General features: G+C 35.9%; 1 protein-coding gene across 2 annotated transcripts in view; it reads left to right on the top strand.

Annotated features, from left to right (window-relative positions):
• Window positions 1-22748, top strand: part of EPHA3 (EPH receptor A3) — a gene marked incomplete at both ends in the record, with an annotated part of 288133 nt that overhangs the window by 186098 nt on the left and 79287 nt on the right. For both annotated transcript variants that reach the window (XM_080919002.1, XM_080919003.1), the window contains 2 exons: window positions 3132-3287; window positions 4118-4453. In XM_080919002.1, the coding sequence (XP_080775128.1) occupies window positions 3132-3287; window positions 4118-4453 (492 nt within the window). The remainder of the gene's footprint in view (window positions 1-3131; window positions 3288-4117; window positions 4454-22748) is intronic.

A 22748-nucleotide genomic window follows, 5' to 3' on the forward strand; every position in this document is an offset into this window, starting at 1 on the left:
AAATATATTTGCATGGGAAAAATATGTAAATTTTTATAGCACCAGTTTTATATGGAAAAAAAAGAAACTGGTATAGGCATTTGCAGCATAAACAAAAGGTGATAAAATACTCAGTGAATACCTTTCTGTCAAATGTTGAAGGTGTAAAAGACTAAAATAAAAACATGAAGACAAACATTAAAAAAAGACCAAAATAATGAATCCCATCATTGCCCTGCAACCTAATTTTTAAAATTTTAATTAATTTTTAATTACTTTTTCAAAGTCTTTTTGAAAATTAGAAGCCATTCTGTGAATAATCCCACTGTAAGCAGAAGTAAGATACACAGGTTTTGAAATTGCTCATTATTGCCTTCTAAGGAGATGGGGAGTGAGTTATGAATGAAAGGTTCTAATCAGTGCCCAAGTGATTTCTAGTGTCTGGTGAATGTGTGCATTCCTAGTCCATACTGCACTGGGGAAACAGGATTCCTTACTCTGTATCTCCGTAAGAAAACCAAGTTAAATCATATATTGCAAAATTGTCCTGAAATGCACATTCTTTTTTTTAATTGAACAACTTTACTTTTTAAAAAAAGATAAATGTACAGATTTTAAGCATTTTTGCATAAAAGTATATGAATACATTCATTTTTGTCAGTGCTTGGTTTTGTTAAAGGTTTGATAGTGTGCATTAAAATTTTGCTAGTTACAATGAGCATAAAGTCCATGTAAAACAAGATGTAACCTGGAAATAGTCCAAGTTTTTTGGTGTATGAAGATTAAGCATAATGGTTTTTCATTTTCTTTTTATTTTTTTCCTTTTTTTTTCTTGAACTTCATATAGTCTGTGAGTTGTTTCTGGGGTGTTCAGAGCTTTCTGGGATTAGTATCTAATTATCACTGACTGCATATTATGTCTGTTCTTTCATGACTGGATTATCTCACTCAGGATGATATTCTCTATATGCATCCATTTTCTTAAGAATTTCATGAAGTCATTGTTTCTGATAGCTGTAAATTGTGTAAATATACCACAATTTTTGTATCCATTCATCTACTGAAGGACACCTGGCTTCTTTCCAGCTTCTGGCTATTATAAATAGCGCTGCTAAGAACATTGTGGTGCGTGTGTCTTTGTTGTATGTTGGAGCTTCTCTGGAATATATACCCAGAAGTGGAATAACTGGGTCTTCAGGTAGTATTATGTCCAATTTTCTGAGGAATGGCCAGACTGATTTCCAGAGTGGTTGTACCAGTTTACAACCCCAGCAACAGTGGAGAAGTGTACCTTTTTCTCCACATTCTTGCCACTGTCTGCTGTCATCTGAGTTTTGATCTTGGCCAATCTGACTGGTGTGAGGTGGAATCTCAGGGTTGTTTTGATTTGCATTTCCCTGATGGCTAAGGATGACGAGCACTTCCTTAGATGTTTCTCAGCCATTCGATATTCCTCAATTGAGAACGTTTGTTTAGCTCTGTACCCCATTATTTAATAGGGTTGTTTGATTCTCTGGTGTCTAGCTTGTTGAGTTCTTTGTATACCTTGGATATTAGGCCTCTATCTGATGTGGTGTTGGTAAAGATCTTTTCCCACTCTGTTGGCTTTTTGATGGGGATTGTACATTCTTATTAGGAACTAGAAAACAAACAACAAGTTTATGCTAATGATTTTCATCTTTTCCATGATTCTAATGATCTGCTTGTCATTTGGACTTTCATTTTACTCCAAGAAACTTTGAGTGAAAAAAAAAGTTCAGCTGTCATGTGGAACTTTAGCCATATGCATAGTACACTGGATGCTGTGGGAGTTAAGTCTTCATTTCTTTTCCCTTGAGTACAAATAATACTTCATTCACAATATAAAGCTGATAGAAGAAAATCACTGTTTGGTTATAGTGTGTGCATTGCCTATGTGTTTAAAAATGCCATACACCGTCCAATATCAAGGTAGACTTGAATTTAAGTTTTAAGAGGTAAAGCTTAGAACTTGATGCTGAGATGGGAGAAGGTGGTTGAGGGAAAGAGCACCTTCATGGAGGCAATGGGAGAAGGAGGGGTGATGGGATTGTGGGAAATGGATAACATCTGAAATGTAAATGCAGAGAATATGCAATGAAAAATTTGAAAACAAAAGAATTTTGATGCTAAATTCCTTCCATAAAATAATGTAATTGTTAGGAATTTTACAGTGATTTAACTTCCCATTTTTTGATGAATCAAATATAAAGAACATGTTAGACATTTTATTATATTAACTCAAACTCACTGTTCTATCTTAAAGTGTCTTAAAAGGTAAGATGTGATCAGCATTGAAAACAGCTTATGAGACTTATTAAACACATTATGCAGAGATTTTCAAAGAAAGAGAGTAACTGAGTTTGCAAGGAATTTTAACCTATTAGCAAATCATGTCTAAACCAGTACAAATGAGAAAATTATCTCTATTCTAGACATAATGAACTGTACTTAAATCTTGTTGGTATGCCATTGTCCTTGAACTTAAGAGATATTATCAAGACAGTAATAATAATAATAATAATAATAACAACAACAACAATAATAATAATAGCTAATGCAATATCATCTTAAAATATACAACATAGTATCATTTTCCCTCTTTAGTTGCTTACAGTATTCAGGACATAATTGTATCCTTCTAGAAGGTTAAGAACAAGTCAACAGTGCAATTTAGTAGTAACTACAGTGAGATAGGACATATTCTGTGTCATGTTTTAAAATGACTACATCTACATCATGACATAGGGTTTTTCTTTTTTTCTTTTCTTTTTCTTTTTTCTTTCTTTTTTTTTTTTTTTTGTCTTATGCTCACCACAAATTCTCCAGTGCCAAGTACAGCTGTGAATATACAAGTTGGAAAATTCACCACACTTTAATGCAAAAATAATCTAAATCTTGTGGCTTCTCACCCCACTCCCGGTTTATTTCCCTTGACATTTGGTGCAAATCAAATTCAAATGAATAAAAAGGGAAATCACATGGCCACATGACTTGCTTCTGTAAACCATGGGAGGAGATACATTTATTTTACTCATAAGAAATTCATGCTCTTGCATGCAGCAATCTGTTTTGCACGTTTCAAGATACCAGACAATTGCTAAAGTTTTTAACAAGAACCATTTTGTTTGCAGCTTGTCGACCAGGCTTCTACAAGGCTTCAGATGGTGTTGCCAAGTGTGCTAAGTGCCCACCACACAGTTCAACACAAGAAGATGGTTCAATGAACTGCAGGTGTGAGAATAATTATTTCCGGGCAGAAAAAGACCCTCCATCCATGGCTTGTACCCGTGAGTAGTTCTGCTGCAACCCATGCCGCCTTGATTGGTTTGGTTTGGCTTGGTTTGGTGTACCTTCTTGTGGCTGTGATGTTTGTTTCCAGAGTGTGTGTGTGTGTGTGTGTGTGTGTGTGTGTGTGTGTCGTTATGTGCGTGTAGTACATGGGTACATGCATGCACATGTAGATGCATGTGCACTGTGTGCAAGCGAGCTTGTTTGTGTGCACGTGTGTGTGAGGCATTGCCCACATCTTTTTGTTTTCCATACGCAATCTGAAAACGCTCTGCTTCCTTCCCCATGCTTGACTCATCAAAAATGCAACATTTATCACACAAAATGAATTCGTTTTTAAAGCACTTCCTGCAGCTCAACCCCATTAAAAGAAAAAGTAACTGCGTCTGACTTCAGAATCTCACAGTATATTTGCCAGGGTAGCAGAGGTTACAAACAGAGAATTTATGTTTGGAGACTTTTATTATCTTTTGCTATCCCTTGGTCATAGATCACAATAAATAAAATGGTGAGGAGACTAAGATTTATAAACATAATACTGAAGTTTTCATAACTATTCACCTGGGTTTTAAATTTATAGTAAATTTATTTGTTGGACATTGTGAATAGATCCTTAATCATGACTACAAACTCCCAGTTCATAGTGTGGGGAGGTTGCTCATCTTGACTCCATGTGCCCATAATCTTACGGATCCTCTGAGGATGAATTAGAGTAGATAATAAAGACAGGATGGTCATTTACCTCTCTGGCTCTTTTATAAATTTTCCATTTCCCTTGTAGTAGAAACCAGAAGTAATGCTCATTAATCTTTGTGGAACTACTTTTCAGGACCTCCATCCGCACCAAGAAATGTTATCTCTAACATAAACGAGACCTCGGTTATCCTGGACTGGAGCTGGCCCCTGGACACAGGAGGCCGGAAGGATATTACGTTCAACATCATATGTAAAAAATGTGGTTGGAGTGTCAGGGAGTGTGAGCCCTGCAGCCCCAACGTCCGCTTCCTCCCTCGGCAGTTTGGACTCACCAACACCACGGTGACAGTGACAGACCTCCTGGCACATACTAACTACACCTTTGAGATCGATGCCATTAATGGAGTGTCAGAGCTCAGCTCGCCACCAAGACAGTTTGCTGCGGTCAGCATCACAACTAATCAGGCTGGTGAGTATATGTTGGCGGCTTCAGACTTCAGCTGTCATGACCAACCAGGCCTCGTATGGACAGGGGAAAAAAGGATAGAAAGAAAAGAAAACCATGAACGTGGTTGCATGTGGAGATGGAAAAGAAACCCTAAATTCTTCTCTAGTCTGTCCTTCAGATAACCGGGGTACTTTACTAATTCAATTTGATTCTCTGGATCAGAATAAGCCTCAAAACGGCTTTAGATCTATAGCTACCTAGATGGGATTCTGTGGCAGCAAGGGGCTCTTTGGAACAAGCTTAAACTTGAAGGATTTAGCATGTATTAGATGTTTTCAAAGGTTGCATAGACAGTTTAAAACTATGTGTATTTTATATTGGTTAAACTGGATTCATATATTGCTATTAACTTATTTAATATTATAAAGAATCCCCTCAAGTGTCATATATTTTCTTTTTTCTTTTTCTTTTCTTTAAGAGTAGAAAAATTTAACTGAATACAAACACACCAGCAAGGAAGTAAGAATGTATTTGTTTCTTCCTGCTTTTGACCATGAGTGCCACATGACTAGCCTTTAAAAATTCCCATCACACGTGACTTTAACCCCAAAACATACTATTATGTGGAGTTGTGAGCTAAGAGAGAACTGTTTTCTCTTAAAGTTGTCTTTGGAGTATTTTACCAAAGCAATAAAAACAAAGATATAACATTTTCCTTCCTGTCTGAACAAGGTTCCTTTAACTATGATTAATGAATGTCATCCCTAACTGAAACTGTACAATTTGTTTCTGATATGGCCCTGCTGGATGGTACTATTCATACCAATAAGATCAAGTTTTAACAGTTCTAGTTTGGTAAGTTAGACTAGGCATACAGGTGAAAAATTTAATTCTCAAATATGCTAAAGTATTCCTAAGGTCCATAGCTCAGGAACGCATCTTCCCAGAATTCATTTATCCAAAAGATATACCTCAGCATTGTGCTGTCTAGTAATCTATTCCCTTGAGGAGTCCCTGATAGGACAATTGAATATTACTGCTTTCTGAGTATATACTCAAATATGTGCCTTTCAAATTCTCAGTCCTAGTTTTTGTTTTTCTCTAACTTTGCTTTTAATCTCTCATATTGATGAAAATTGAGTTATCTTTAACGCTTGTTTCATTGTGATGCATGAACATCATAGGTGGGAAATGTGACTTTTCAATGGCTTTGTCAACTATCACTTTAATCTTTCTTAGAAAAATTGCTTTGTCCCTCATTTTGCTAGATCCTAGTCCCACTAACACTGGCTCTTAATTTTCTGAATTTAATGGTAACTAATATTTCCAATAATCATATTAAAAGTGTGTAACCTAGGTTAATTTAACTGTATATGGAAACATGAGTTGTATTCATGTTATATAGTACATGACTCTGCTTGCTCCGATCCAGTGAACATGGAAAACCTACAGTTTAAATTATGTGTTAAATGATTTACTTAAATCTATTTCAAGCTGATTTACTTCCTTTAAGCAGGAACATCAATCTGTTCTCTAATAATCTCCTAAGTCAAACAAGAATATTTGAAAACAAGCAAAAGCTCCTTATGTCCTATCTTATCATTCCCCTTTGGCTTTTTGGTTATACATTAATCAGAAAATTAATAGTTCTGAATATACACAGTGAGTGAGGAGAGGTACCACGGCATCCAGGAGAAGGTCAAGAGAAGGTCAAGACCCTAGAAAATAGATGAGAGATGAGAGTGTGCTTGCTAACCTCATTGCCAGTGACAAATCATAGCATACGGCAGTGATCCAACTGGCTTTGACTGTGACTCTTACTGAATCCACTCGTTTCTTTAAAGAGCAATCATGCATTTGCAATGTATTAATGGAATCATAGATTCATTTCATTATTAATGAAATGATAGATTAATTTCATGATGTTTATGTCATTGTGGATGCTGTGGTGACAGAGGTCATTGCTCTAACTTCAATCACCAGGATAAAGCCTATAAGCATGGTTACACGTAAGCAATACACTCCTTATTGAGAATGTCTTGTTATCTTACTTTATTCTTAATCTTGTGAAGGTCAATGGACTGATAGCCTTCTAAAAATAATCTCCCTGCCTGCCTTTGGAAGGATGTGGTTGTGCTTTAGCTCCTTCTGTTCTCTCCCTCTCTTGGCTATACAGGACAAGAGTGAATGCTTCCCTTTTAATTTAGCTTCAGATTGAGTTTACTGATCCGTCTCTTGGTACAGTGTGAAAGCTTTGTGATAACCACCTGATAAGGCACATTCTAAATGACAGAGGATAATGTGGTCAGTTCTGAAATTATTTCTCAGCTCTCAATACGTTCACAAAGTCGGTAAGATTAAAAACAAGCAAACAAACAAACACGGGTCCTACATAAACTTTGAATCCATTAAAGTCCAGAAGAGGGAGAATTACAGATTGCAAGACAAACATCTTACATTTACAGCACCAAATAAATTTCTACCTTTTTTTTTTTTTTTTTTTGCTTTACTACTTCAAGTAGTGATATTTATTTATCAGTTCCAGAAATGCACATTCAACTGCTGAAGCATCCATCTGTCTAGTCCTGGTCTCTACCACTAGATGCATGGCTCTAAACATCTTATAGCAGATTAAAAAATTTAGATTAGAAGTGTCTCATTCAGAGAATTTATACAATTTTGAGTTGCATGTCTGTTCACAAGCTACTCCTGGAAAGGATCCAGACACGTTTCCAACATGTTATGTTATGCTGACTTCAAACTCTTTTCCTTCCCACCCACCTCTACTTCCGCATTCTACTTATCCTTCTGTTCAGTGTCATTTGCCATGAAGTTGGACAGTGATCTTGACAGAGACATTTCCCATGAGCAGCAGCAGTAAACCTGGTCAGTGCTGTGCATTTCCTAGAGAATCTAAAAATACTCGGAACCTGTTATCTCATTTATTCCATAATTCTCAGATGACTTTCACCGCACTTCTTTTCTTTATCTATTTGCTAATTATTTAAAATTAAGACATTTTAAATCATTCTATCTAGGAGATTTTAATATAGTTACTTTTCTCCCTTCCTTTCTCTCATTTAAAACTCTCCCACATACTCCTTGTTCTCTTTAAATTAGGTGCCTCCTTTTTCATTATTTGTTCTTGAAAGTAACCATATCCTTTTCCCTTTCTTCCCCCCCCCCATCCCTCCAGAGACACCCCTTCCTAGATCCCTTTAAACTGACAGTCTTCTTTTCTTTGTTATTTTGCATAAACCTACATACATACTTAAAATATTAATATAAATTTTTAGTACACTTAGTGTTACTTATATGGATACCATATCATTGATGACTAATTGTGATTGGACAATTAGGCGGCTCATCCTGCATGTGTGTGCACATATACATACATCCTATCTAATTTAGGTCAACAAAATATTTTCTTTTACTTTTGTAACAAATTTAATGTTGTTTCTCCCACCTCCCTTCCTCTTCTTAATTGTCTATTTTTCCCCATCCCTACTTTCTCCTCCCTGCTTTTATGTAACCAGTATCCTGCTACTCAGTCTCTTTCTAGCTCACTCTCTCCTGTGGGGACATATTATTTCCTGCTCTATCTGCTTCTTGCAGTTCTTTAGGTTATCTACTCACATATGAGGATTGGAGCTCAGAACCACAAATGAGAGAGAGCATGAGGCTGATCTAATCTAAATGTAGTACTACATGAACTCACTAAATCCTATTCATCCTAAGTTAATACTGTGTTAAATATTGAATCTCTCTTTTTAATTGAACAACTTTATTTTAAAAAACAAAGATAAATGTACAGATTTTAGGCATTTTTGCATAAAAGTATATGAATATATTTTTGTCAGTACTTGATTTTTTTTTAAAGGTTTGATAGTGTGCATTAAAATCTTACTAGTTACAATGAGCATAAAGTACGTGTAAAACAAGATGTAACCTGGAAATAGTCAAAGTTTACTTGATGTATAAAAATTAAGCATAATAATTTCTCAATTTTTTCTTTCTTTTTTTGGGGTCCTTTGTTTTTCTTGAATTTCATATAGTCTGTGAGTTGATTCTGGGGTGTTCAGAGCTTTCTGGGATTAGTATCCAATTATCAGTGACTGCATATTATGTCTGTTCTTTTGTGACTGGGTTACATCACTCAGGATGATATTCTCTAGATGCATCCATTTTCTTAAGAATTTCATAAAGTCATTTTTTCTGATAGCTGAGTAGTACTCCATTATGCAATCTCCTTTTTAGAAATCTTTTTAACCTGTGCTCTTCTGTGTTTTCTTTGTTGGTTTTGTTATTGTTTTGGCCTTTGTGTCTCAAGTTTTTCTTTTTCATAGATAAATAACTTAAGGACAACATGAGTCATGATAATCTCCAAGTAGAACTACATGTGTTTGCTGTGCGTTTTATGAATAGTTCCTTTTGGTCTTATTCTACATTTGGTTTAACTTTTAAATTCCAAGATTTTAGTTAATGGTAGATTCAATCTAATTTCTCTTTTCAACAAGGACCCTATCTGACCTCCACACATACAGGCCCTGAGAATGGAGCCACGTTGTGGGACCATGAGTGTGTCTTTTTATGTGTGTAACATACTGTTCCCAGGGTGTGATCCAGACACTCCTCCTATTTGCCTCATTGCCTCTTGTTTTGTAAAGTGTCTTTACATGCATATATGTAGATGCATATACACATACAAACATATTTCCAAATACATAAATTGAACCTGCTAAGGCGGCATACTGCTACTTGTATATCTATTTTTGGGAATGACCATTTGGCATTGGATAACCAATTGGAACCTCTCAGCATTTCTTAGATAGCAGTAAGCCTTTGAGTACAGTTGAGGTTCCTGGTTTTCCCCTGTCCTCTTTGGCATTTCTATTGTTGTTATTCTTGTCAGGCTTATGTTCCAGCAGCCATAGTGACATGATAGGTGTAACTCCTGATATTACAAGGAGATACAGTCTCATGGCAAACTCCCTGACTCCCCTGGTTCCTATAATTTCCTACTATCTCTTCTGCAATAATACTTGAGTCTTAGGTACTGGGGATATTTTGTAGATTTATATGTTTTGATGTACCTTGGAAGTACATTTTAATATTGTTTTTGATTTTACTTTGACTCTTCTCCACCTATAGATACAGATTCAAGGTTATTATTTTCCTGTAGTAAATTGATCTTTAAATTTTCTTTAATTAAACATTATAATCATGAATGTATAAAGAGAATTAGTGTAAATATGATCTTTTCTCATATGTATCAAATATTAAAAAATAAAATAATAGTATATATTATGACCATATACATCTGACTAGATTTTTCCAAATGAGTTTTTAAACAGGGTTTATCTGTCTTCTCTTATTTTTCATTACTTAGGGATGTAAATTGTACTCTTAATTTTTTCAAGACATATTTTTGAAGAACTGGACACTTGAGACTTCAATAAAACCAAGGCATTAACTATATTCTCACCCGGAGTCATAAAATTTTGTCAGCTGTGCTATTAATATTTCTGTAGCATGAAAAATTGTTAATTCTATATGCTCACGTTTATCTATAACAGAGTTTTATTTACTATATTGCCATGGGTATGGCTCAGTGAGTTCCTGTTTATAGTGATTTCAATTTCCTGTACCAAAAGCAACAACAAAACAGGCCAAATACTGATGAATAAATAAATTTAATTATAAATTCAAATAAAGTATGAATATAAAAGAGGTTACTTTTTATTTATGATTTCTAAATGATTGGTATAACTGTGGACACTTCATAGCTTTCCCTTTACAGGTCATGTATATATAAAGCAGAGAGAAAATAACTTAGGTTTATTTATGTTTCCTATGAATGAACTATTAAATTATCTACAAAGGGACAATACCTTAAAGACTGCTTACTGTAATGAAAGCATATCCAGAACTCATTACTAGATTAAAAAATAAAACTAAAATCCAAACACAATTTCTCTTTGTTTAATTTTGGCATCCCAGGACTGTCAGACCTTTATTCCTAATGAACTTTCATGTCAGAACAGGTATTGTGACAAATGTGTTGAAAATGATTTTACTTCAATTTATTTTAACTGTTATGGGACATCATATGATCTTTCACATCTTGTAAGTGAATTTGGGATCTTTCTCTCATGGAGTTTTGTAACCTGCCATTCGACATAATGAAGTAGCATCATCCATTAGTATACAAAGAATCAAAAAGCTATTATGTCTTAAGAAGCAATTCATGATTTTAAAATATAACTGCAAGAAAAACAGTGGCTAAAATTAATTCTCTATTGCCTTATTCATTTGATTGCATTTTATCCAACATTTTTTTCTCTTGGGATATGGCTTTAGACATGTTCATGACAGAAAAACATTTCATGTCAAAAACAACTAGGCAAGCTTTTTTATTTCAGAAGAAGCAAAAATACAAAATGAATATGGTAACATTCACAGCTTGACCTTCTGTGAAGGGAGAGCTCCATATTATTGCACTACCTACACAATTGTGTTTTACTGCTCGGTTACACTTGTGGGAGTTCTGCTAGACAACAGAATACTCTATCGAAAAGATCATTTAATAATATCCATAAAGTGAACCAGAAAGTTGACATGTCATGACATTATCTTACCAACATATTCATAGTCTACTCCACAGAATTAAGTGGCTCCTCTCCCATTGATGGCAGATAAGGCCATCCTCTACTAAATATCCAGCTGGAGCCATGGCTCCCTGCCATGTGTAATCATTGGTTGGTGGTTTAGTCCCTCGGAGCTTAGTGGGATCTGGTTGGTTGATATTGTGGTACTTTCTACTGTTGCAAACCCCTTCAGCTCCTTCAGTTCTTGCCCTAACTTTTCCACTTGGGTCTCCATGCTCAGTCTAGTGTTTGGCTGCAGGCATCTACATCTCTATTTTTAGGGTCTGGCAGAGTCTTTCAGGGGGAAGCTCTACCAGGCTCTTATCAGCAAGTGTTTCTTGGCATCAGCAATAGTGTCTGGGTTTGGTTCTGCAGATGAGATGGATCCCTATGTGGGGCAGTCTCTTTGGATGACCTTTCCTTCAGACTCTACTTCATTCTTTGTCTCTGAATTTCCTTTTGACAGTAGAAATTTTGGATTAACATTTTAGAGGTAGTCAGGTGGCCCCATACTTCAACCAGGAGCTATACCCATCTACTGAATATGGTATCTCCAGGTTCTTATGATTTTTGAAGTTCCTTTTAAGAAGTTTAGTTGTATCTAAAAAGAGACAATTTAAATTTTCTCAAATATAAGTTATCCTACATTATGTAATGTGGGGGAAAATAATATATTATCAGCTTTGTTTGGTTGACTCATGTTGTTTGAATGTGTTCTGAGTCTGGTATTTTTCATCTTTTACCTTTGTAAAGTAATATAGTGTGGATACTCTAGAGACATAATATATAGAACTGAACACATTTCTTTGTGTGAGTTTATATGTTACAATAAAACTTTTGTGGATGATTTTCATTGATTTCATCAACTCTGATTATTGCATATACATGATATTTTAATTAAGATAGTCTTAATGTAAAATAGATAGGTAATAACAAGGGATTATGGCAAATTTATATGTTTATGCATATTATTTATGCATATGCTAATATGATTATTTGTAAAAATGTATAATGATTGACAATATAGAATTCTAGAAGGTATAAAGTTCACCCCTAAGTTAAGAAAGTCTTAGACATCTAAGAAAATAGAGCTTCTTTCTTGACAAATTTAAACTAGGTTAGGTTTTTATAGGTGTGTATGTATATGTGTGGGTGTGTGTGCGTGTGTGCACGTGCATGCATGTGTGTGTCCATACACGTGTACACACTTATTTGCTTAGGTGTGCTCTATGTATAGAAGGTTGATTTTGTATATCTTTCTTTGCCACCTCAATCTTAAGTTTACCTCCTTATCTAGACAGGATCATCCTGTCCCCCAGGATCTATGTGTTTCTGTTTTCCCTAGTGCTATAGTTACAGGTGAATGGCAACTCACAAGGACATTAAATTGTTGCTGAAGAACTGAAGTCAAAATTTTATGAGTATACATGAAACACATTGGCCACTGACTGAGGAGTCTTGTTTCACTGTTAATGATTGTACATGTTCTGTTCAGGTTATATGTATGGTAGGATTTTGAGATAGAAAGAACAAATGCATAAAACTATATTATATACAGTGCTGGTTACATTTTGAATGACCAATGCTTAGTAGTTTTATTTTCAATTATTATGTGGCATATTTAACAACAGATCGACTCTCAAGGAACACAGAAATGTTTAGATAATTCCTGGTTTTATTTGGCAACTTGATTAGCTTTTATTATATGTGTTTCCTGAGCATTGATAGAACACTTATTATAAACCATCGACTATACCTCATGTATTATGACAAAAATCATGATTAAGATGTGGTGACTATCTTCAAGGAGCTCTCCATCAAGGGGATTTGAAAAGTCTAAAAAAAAAAAAAAAAAAAAAAAAAACTGCATGAAATTGATTGCTTTAGCCATGAAAAGGCAGGCAGGCCAGCTGCCAAGAATCTGCAAGTATCACCTGCAGCTGAATGAAGACAACTAGTAATTTATCTTAAGTTCACAAATAGTAGCTATCTCTATCCAATAGCATCATCTCTTTTTCTGTTACTTGAGTAAGATAGTTAAAGCCTCCTCATTCTACATGATTCTAACACAAACACCAAGACCAGCAGCCCTCACACACAGAGTGCACTTACATCTTCAACTATAAACACTACCCCAAACCCAGATCCATAGCAGTGAAACAAGACCATGTGCCCTAAAGTAGAAGATTATAGATAGACAGACAGACATATAGAGTGATTGACAGATAGATAAATAGATACATACATACACATACATACATAGATTATAGATGGATATATATGAATAGATAGTTTAAAAAGATAGATGATAGATTGATGATAGATGAATAGTAAATAGGTAGGCTACATAAGTATACAGATATTAGATTCCGAGGACCTTCATAGAAAGGGGGAAGGTACACTTTCAATTGGTGCATTAGTTTCCTTTGCCATCATCAAATACTCTGAATCAGGGGAGGACTTATAACTCTCAGTAAAGATGAGCTCCTTTTCCCTGAGGATTTATATTTTTTTCAAAATATGTTTGTAGCTGTTAATGTACCCTGATATCAGTCAGTCTTCAGCATTATTAATTCATTTGCCTGCTTTTAGACCTGCTTATGGACAAAGCTTTTTCTTGGTATGGAAGGTGATGTTCTTCATAGCAAAATACGTCTTTTCTTCTTTCTGCTACTTACTTCCCTTCAAATTGAGTTAGGTTGGCATTATGTGTCAACTGAAATTAATAGAAACTCTCTCTCTCTCTCTCTCTCTCTCTCTCTCTCTCTCTCTCTCACACACACACACACACACACACACACACACACACACACACTCAAAATTTGTTTTCAGAATCTTACACAGACAGCACATAGGCTAGAAACTTATGAGGATACACTGAAACACAGACAAACTTTATACTACTTCTGAAGTCCAAGGCAGAACCTAAGCCTTGTCTTCTCCAATCTTTGGAAATAAAAATCTTTGAGTTCCTACTCTTCTCATTAAGAACTGTGTTTCTGAGTGTTATATGTAGCCTTGGCTGGCTACAGAGTGAAAACTGATCCGAGTAGTCCTTCGTAAAGAACCACAGATGTTCAGTGTGTGATATATTTCCTCTTTACCCTAGTGGCCTTTATAAAAAGGGCCTGAAGATCAGCTTATAACAAGCCAACTAATGACATGATATAGAGACGCCCCTGGTTCAGTGGCTGTTGTTACAGCTGTGTCTCATTACATATTAGATGCTTAGAACATGCTTGCATCCCGAATGGCATTTATCTTTTGAATTTCAAACATTCCTACCATAAATAAAGATTTTATGCTTTTCAAAAATGTTTCACAGTTTAGTCTAGGGAATACTGAAAGGTCACTTTCACTTAATGGCAGTCTCCTTCCCAGGACTCCTGGAGGTAAGATGTGCACTTTCTGAGTACTCACCTACACAGACCTGTGTTACTCTTTCCTCTGCCCATTTTCCGCTATTCCCTTAGCCTGGGGAGGTGATAATAACTTGAATTTCATAAAAACACCAGTGTGGGGACCAAATGAGAACTGGCCTTTGAACATAGTGTTAATAAGTTCCTCTTTTTGACAACTTGCTAATAGGAGTGATCTAAATCTAACATAAATGATAACGATACTGCTGTGGGAAAAATGAATTTGTGATATGTATTTTTGTTTAAAGGCCGCCCCCCAAATATCTGGTTTTTATACTATTTAAAATGAGAACTTTACAATACTCCCTCCAAATTCCTAATTATTAAAAGAAGCTAGCGTTTCACGATTTAACAAACAAAACTTTAAGAAAGCTGAGTGAGGTGTCTTCACTGTTAATTAGTGACCACAGTTTTTCTTTTAAAAATGAGAAGCAAGAGTGTGATTCCTTTTTTGTTTTGCAATTATAAGTGCCTGCTAACTATCCAGTGTATGCTTATATATTTTTCAAGATAAAACTATCTTCTATCTTATAGAATGAACCATTGAGGGAAGAAAAATTCACTTCATGTTTCTTTGATTCTGGATGAAACCCTGCCATGTTCCTTTTGTTCTCCAAATATTTGTTGACTTAGATAGAAGATTAGCCTGGGAGTTATTTCTGCATTAACAACTGCTTCTCTGGGAATGAGCTCTGCCCCACCTCTGTGCTGAGGCAGCAGCTGCCCTGGTGAGCTCCGCCAGTTGGTACCAGGCAGCTGTGTTTCTTGTCTGTTTCTTTATGGACCCTCTTATACTCTCCGTAGTCACCTGCACAGCCTGATTTGATTTGATTTTTTTTCCATCCCAAACACTACATCCAGAGTGGTTTGTAAGAGTGCAGCAATGAGCAACACAGAGAGGAGATGGAACACAAAGACATTCCCTTGAATGCATGCCTGTGGATGTGTGTGAGTGAAGGTGTTGGGAGGTGAGATGAGGAAGAAAGTGCTTACCACATGTGATGGAGTGTTTGTGAAAATTTCCAGATTACATCTCACCTGGGAAGAGAGGCCAGGAATGTGGGATTCCTGAGTCCTTGTCTTGCAAAGAAGAGAAACCAGCCCCATCAACAGAACCAAACATAGATCCCAAGGTCAAAGCTTCACATTCCTATACAGTTAAGAGAGAATGATCTCATAGACCAGAGTTATATTTAACTCAAACTAAGAGATTAGTCTGGTCTATATTTTATTCATTAGTTTTGTCCTAAAAGTTTACTAATGGCATCCATGCCAACACAAACTGTTATTTGAAAGGTGGATAGCAATGACACTCAAGAAAATATTCCTTAAAAGATAGCTCACCCTGTAGAAAATGGCAAAGATACCTTTATTTCACATACAGTTTTAGTTTTTTGAGTTGTTTTGCAAAGCATTTTTTAGTTTACATTAGTATACATTAAATCCTCTAGAAAGTATGTGTCTGAGTGTCTATGAAGGCAGAGGAAAGACAGGATAGAGAGAAATTTTAATAAATCGGGACATGGTGTTTTAGATCTGAAATGCTCAGAGTCCACTGTGTAGGCTGACAAGCTGGAAACCTGTTTGGCTGAACCCTGCTACATCAAAATCAGCAGGTTAAATTCACAATTCTGATTTCTGATTTACCTGATACTTTTTTCTTCCTGTGGATCTCAGTGAAATAGACAAGGCCTATCAGTATTGTTACGCATATTAAACTTTCTCTAATCTCTTATTTTAGATTCTTATTTCACTTGGAAAACACCTTTATCTTGACAATAATACTAATGTATGACCAACTAACAAGGCTTTCTGTTTAGCAAATGTGCCATGGGAAGTTAGCATGGTTCTACTGTCAGTGGGCTCCTTTATTATCTCTTTGTTACACAAAGTGCTACTCCAAATGTTTAAGGAAGATATTAGAAAATGTGAAAACCGACAGCAGTTTTTAAATTGTAGACATGAGCCATATAACCATGCTGGGATTCTCTTTCTGTGACTCTTGACATTTCCTTAAGACACTTTCCTTGAAGTTTGGTGGGAGATATTAGATGGCCCTTTCTTATAACATTATCCAAAAATATGAGAAATTTTCAGGGCTCTCATACGGATGGTCTTTCAAATGCCAGGTTCTATGCAATTAAATTTGTATCTATAATAGTGAGAAACTATATCAAACAGTGAGAACACTACACTGTAGCATATGCCCTAGGAAATCTCACAGTGTGGATAACGTCAGATAGTAGAAGGTAACCTTCTTTTCACACCGCCTCTTGATAATGTCACAAGAGCAATGTTAGGCATGCTAGGATATCCTTCTGAACACAGTATTTTCCTGTGTTCAAGAGAAATGATTATGTCCAGTAAATAACTATGCCCCTAGCATGCAAGTCCTTGCTAATTAACTTTGGGTAGCAATAATGATGAAGACTCTCAGGTTAGAGAATTTTAGGTTCAAGGTTGTAAAACAACTCTTAAGAGTCTCTCTCTCAGCATACCAATATGTACGAGTTTCATCCAATAGTATAGATTAAGAGAGAGTTTCTGAAAATAACTGGGAGATCCCTAAAACACTGTAGATCAATCTAGTCAGAGCTTTTGGGATGCTGTTGGAAAAAGATTTCTTTGCCAATCTTAAGATGCAGACAGAGATGAGGTTCACATGCTACACACATTTTAAGTTGAACTTCAGTGCACTGCTTGGCCAAAGTTCTTGCACATTGAATTATCTGAAATAGAAAAACTGTTAAAATACACATTTATATGAACCGATATTTTCTTGGCATCAAGAATACAATTATTTTTCTATATTTTATGCAAATTAAAATATTGACTTTTGTTATCAACATTTTCTGAATCTATTTAATTATGTATGCATTTTAACATTTATTTATGTTTGTTTTTTTCCAAACTTGTCATAGAGTAACAAGGTTGTAAGGTGTTATAATATAGAATTTACACAACACAGTAGCTGATACTCAAATATGCTTTCTTGTGCATTTTGATTGTCCTTATAGTTTTTTAACCATTTCTATAAAATTATGTTCATTCCTGGCCTGTATTTAGGGTGAGACAGGGCATATATTTGCCTATACCGGTTTTTGGTATTGACAAAAGAATTAAAAAACACACTCAGAAGCTAGGTAACATGGCTCATCTGTATAATTCCAGTATTTTGCAAGTCCAATAAGAGGTCTTAGACCTCAGGATGTCTAAGAGAGGAAAGAACAATAACTTACTGCATTTTTTGTTGCTAGTTTACCAAGTTTTGTTGCCTTTGAGCCTAGAGGAAAAAATTAACAGAATCTATTTCTGTCCGTATAACCACTTGTCTTGTTAGTCTTGAGCTGTTTGAAGCCCATGTCATTGGTTCCTCTTTAACTTTACAGTGGCTTAAAAGCACCTGGTATGTCATTCTCACTCACTGAAGGCCAACACTAGCTTATTGCTAGTCTAGTAAAGGAGGCCAGCACTTGATCATGAGTTTTAATCAGCCAGGGGATTTTCCACTATACTGTTTGAAAACTGTTGCCACTAGAAACCTTCCACTCCCTACCCACCAGGTTATTACTCACCGGTGGCTGCTTCGACTGACCCAGGGGAAGTTGACAGACTGGCACTGAAGTCCAGAAGGTGCCTTGGGAGATGGTTTTCTAGCTGTCTTTCCATTCCCCTTTCTACATAGCATCCCTATCATCGATCACTGTTGTAACTGGTCATGCTTCCATCGTTTCATACGTTACAATGTTCTCATACATTGGGTTTACACTGTCCTGGGAACTAAATAAATACTTCCAAATGCTTAATTCCACAATATTACCCCGGAAGTAATATCCCATCTGTCTTCAATGATGTTACTAATTTCAAGTTCTCATCTTCTTTAATCTGCACTATTAATATAATAACCTCTTGTAGGTTTTTAATTTTCACATCATCTGTGAAAATCATTAAATCCAAATGCTTTCATTTGCTTCCAGAGTTCCCTGTGACCCCTCCCATACCTACCTGCTCTTTAATGTTTTAATTTTTGCTGAATATACAGGTTCTATGCTTCTGGACAAAAACCAAAGTTCTAACTCTTTATCTTCATCTAACCTGTAGCCACATAGAAAATTATATTTCCTTAAACCTGATCTGTTTCCCATCTCTCGAAACTCAGTTTCTATTTCATTCTCTAAGGTAACGTTCCCATTTTCCATCTAAAGTAGTCAAGGCCCTTTTTGACTCCCGTGTGTCATCAGTCTGTGTCGATCAGCCATTATTTGACAAGTTGTGTGGCTCCTCAAAAGCACCCGCCTTTCTTTTAATTGATAAATTTATTTATGTATTCACTTTTCATCCTGCCCAGTGCCACTGCTTGCCTGACCCTCCATGTAGTCTCTCTCCCCATTCCCCCTCCTGTCTTCTCTGAGAGTCACCGGATATTTCCCCTTCCTGGCCTATCATGTCTCTGCAGGGCAGGCAAATCCTCTCCTACGGAGCCCAGACCAGGCAGCCCAGTTTGCCCAAGAGCATTCCACAAACAGGCAACTGCTTCAAGGGCAGCTCCCGCTCCAGTTGTTGAGGGATCTACAAGAAGTCCAAGCTGCATATGTGCAACATAAGATCAGGGGACCTAGGTCCTGCCTGTGTATTCCCTTTGGTAAATGGTTCCCCGAGATGGCCAAATAGGTCCTGCCTATGTATTCCTTTTGGCCAATGGTTCCAAAGCATTCTAGGTGAGTTAAAGCAGTTGGTCTTCCTGTGGAGTTCCCACTCAGGGCCCTAATTCTTCCCTCAGATCTTCAGAAAGTAGGAAGCTCCATCCAAGGTTTGGCTGCAGGTCTCTGCTTCTGTTTAGCCAGCTGCCGGGTGACACCTCCCAGAGGACAGTCTAAGCTCAGATCTGCAAGCTTAACAAAGTATCATTAATAGTGTCAGGAATTGGTGCTGGCTCATGGGATGGGCAAAGAATTGTTCTTAACTCTGTCTGTTGTGTTCTGTGGAAATCAATACTAGGTAAGATTGAGTGACACGTGGTTCGATCCTGTTACTTACTCTTTGAAGTAAAGGCTCTTTGTACTACTAATGAAAACACCAAACTTCTTAATCTAGACACTGAAGCCTTTCACCATTGTTTCTACCTTACCTCCACAGAAAATTGCCACTAATCCTGATTACAACAATGAACATAACTCCCATTCACCAGGGACAATTTGCAAATTTTGTTACTTTAATCCGAGGTGCATTTATTCTGCATTTATACATTAAATATCTCTGTTCTTCAATACCCAGGCTGAATGCCAGGATCTCCAATTTTAAAGAAAAATTTTTGTGTCAGATTTAACTTGCCTTTTCATTCAAACTTCTACACCATATAATCAGAATCGGTGTTTTTCATATATGTGCCTGGATTTTAATTTATTTTATAATTAAACTTTGCACACACTTAATCTGAACTACAATACTGTTAAGTACCTTGCATAATATGGGCATGACTCAGAGTTTTTCTTTTATAGTGCCTAATTACAATCATATTTAATGTGGAAGTTTTAAATATCTCTTCAATTGAAAGTCCAATTTAAAAGAGATTATGAGATGAATTTCTGTACTTGAGATTTTTACAGAGTCTCTAATTTTAATTGCTTAAAAAATAAACAAAAACATAAACAGAAAACCTCCATAGGCTAAGAGGGAAGTATATTCAACAGATACTTGTGTATTACTTCGCCAAGCCAAATTTATATAATATAAAAGTAAATATTCTGAAAGAAAACATTTTTTTCGGATGTTTCTAATTTTACAAAGCTGATGCTTTGGTCATTTCTACACTGCTCTTAGCCAGGTACTGATGGTTTTGATACTGAGCTTACAAAGGGAAGGGAAATCACAGAGCAAGTTGGTAAGTGTGGATACCTTCAGAGTTTATTCAACAAATGTGTTTTAAATCAAATGAATCATCTTTTGGCACAAGCTGGCTACTCACTCTATCGTCATTTATTTCAAAGGCTTTGTCTCTGTCTCCTGAAGGCTGTGGCTAGCATTATTCTTGATGAATGAGACAGTCTCTGCAAGTCATAAATAAAACAAATAGAATAACTTAACATTTGACTCTCAAAAGAAGGTATGTTACTTCATGTCATCCAAGCAGTATATTTGAAAGGAAAGTATTCAGAAAATAGTTTCAGACACAAACCCATCAGGCATGCATCTGCAAACAAATGCTGCATGCCAAGGGAGTTCTGGCAAGTGCATGCTTCTTGATTAAGAATATAGAGATGTGTGGTATTTCTTTATAATTTATTACTTTGCTTAGTAGTTAATATTTCCCTTCAAAAATGCCTTTTATTCTTATTTGTTTAAATTTCTACTTTAAAATTTCTGAAAGAGAATAGGCACCCTACCGTGAAATGTTCTATTTGTCTAGAGTAATATTTTTATTTTTTAACTCCGCATTGCTGTTTGCACTAAATAAATGCACAGAGTTCGTCAAAGAAAAATAATGAATATATGCGAGGGGCGCAGATGAGCTTCTTTTCTTAGTTTCACACCGAGAAAAATTATTTTCATACAAATTATACCTATAAATATGTGCAATATTTATATGCATATATTATAAATTGCATCTTATAACATCTCATACAAATTCCACAGTTTCTACAACAATTTTAATTGAATTTTTAATGTAAAAGATAACTACATATAATTTTATGCTCATGCAAATGTGGACTTAGATATGTAGTTATCTATGACATATTAAGCTGGCTATTTTCTGTTGCTTGGGATTTGGCAATAGATCTCTCTCTCTCTCTCTCTCTCTCTCTCTCTCCCTCTGTCTGTCTGTCTGTTTCAAATTGGGCTTTTTCTTATTGTGTTTAATCATATATATCTGGGAATATAAGTCATTAAAACCATACTTACTTTTTAGTAAACACTATTGCTCATTTATAACTAACTTATGTCTGTTTATAAAACAGTGATCTTAGGAAAGATGACTATTTCATAAAGGCAGAAAACATTATTCTTCTCATTGTTTCTTACCAATGAAAGCTTGCATAAGTCTGCATGCATTTCTCACATCTGTTTTACCCGGTGAAACAAAATTTTGGAAGTAGCGATGGTGAAATGAATCTGTTATTTCAAAGTGGTCAGTCTTACTACAGTTAAGTGAGGCCAGAGAAGTTAGAAATGGAAGCTTGCAGCTCAGCCCTATTGCTCTGACTTTTAAGTGGCAGGTGTCTCCTTGTGCAAAAGGTGTTAGACAGGTGAGTACCATGTTCATCACCCTACCTGTGAATGAGTCTTTCCCAGGGGAACCTGCTCCTCTGTCTTTTTATCTGATTCCTCCTAGACAGTAATTTTCACTCACTGTATGAACTGACAGGAATGATTTGTTGTTAACCTCATAGTCAGTGCTAGCCTAGGTTTCTATAGGTCAATTTCTTCAGCATATTATACTAGTACCCAACTATCTTTCTTTAAGGGTTTGATAATTATGCAGTAGAGATGTCTTTAAATGACCTTAATCACAATCACTTTTATAATAATGTTGAAACTTTATTCTAACTCAAACAGTATCTATTTCTTATAGTTATTATTATATGCTATACTTTTATATGAAATAATATGAAATTATATATATGACATCATACATATCAGTTAAGACAATTTTAAATAGCTTTTAAAATTAAAGATACACATAATTTTAATTTGATGCTTAGACATGAACTTGTATTCTCTTTCTCCTCCTCCCTCGCTCCCTCACCCTTTCCCTCTCCCTCTCTTTCATAAACCACACACACACACACACACACACACACACACACACACGTGCGCACACACACATACACACACACACACACACACACACACACACACACACACAGCAGTGTCCTAGATATGCCACCCACAAAAAAAGAACTTCAAAAATTTGGGCACACATTTGTTGAGAGTTTTTATTTGGGGAAACCAGGTTCATACAGTGAGTGATCTACAGAGCACTCTGAAACAGTGTGCTCTTAGTGAACTAGCAATGGCCTAACTAGCTCTTTTAATCACTAAGGCAGTGGAATTCAACAATGTGGTAGGACTGTCACACAGGTGAGTATAATTTTCCTCGTGATCTATATGAAATGCCACTGTATCCTAAGCAAAGGGAACAGTTAAACTGTTTTCTTAGTCCCACACATGGGAAAGTTTTTTTCCATACAGATGTATGTTGAGTATCATTAACAGAAAGTGACCAGAATGTTAGGAAAGATCCCAGAAATG

Source organism: Micromys minutus (genome assembly GCF_963924665.1).
Source record: "Micromys minutus genome assembly, chromosome: 7".
In the NCBI taxonomy this organism is placed as follows: Eukaryota; Metazoa; Chordata; class Mammalia; order Rodentia; family Muridae; genus Micromys; species Micromys minutus.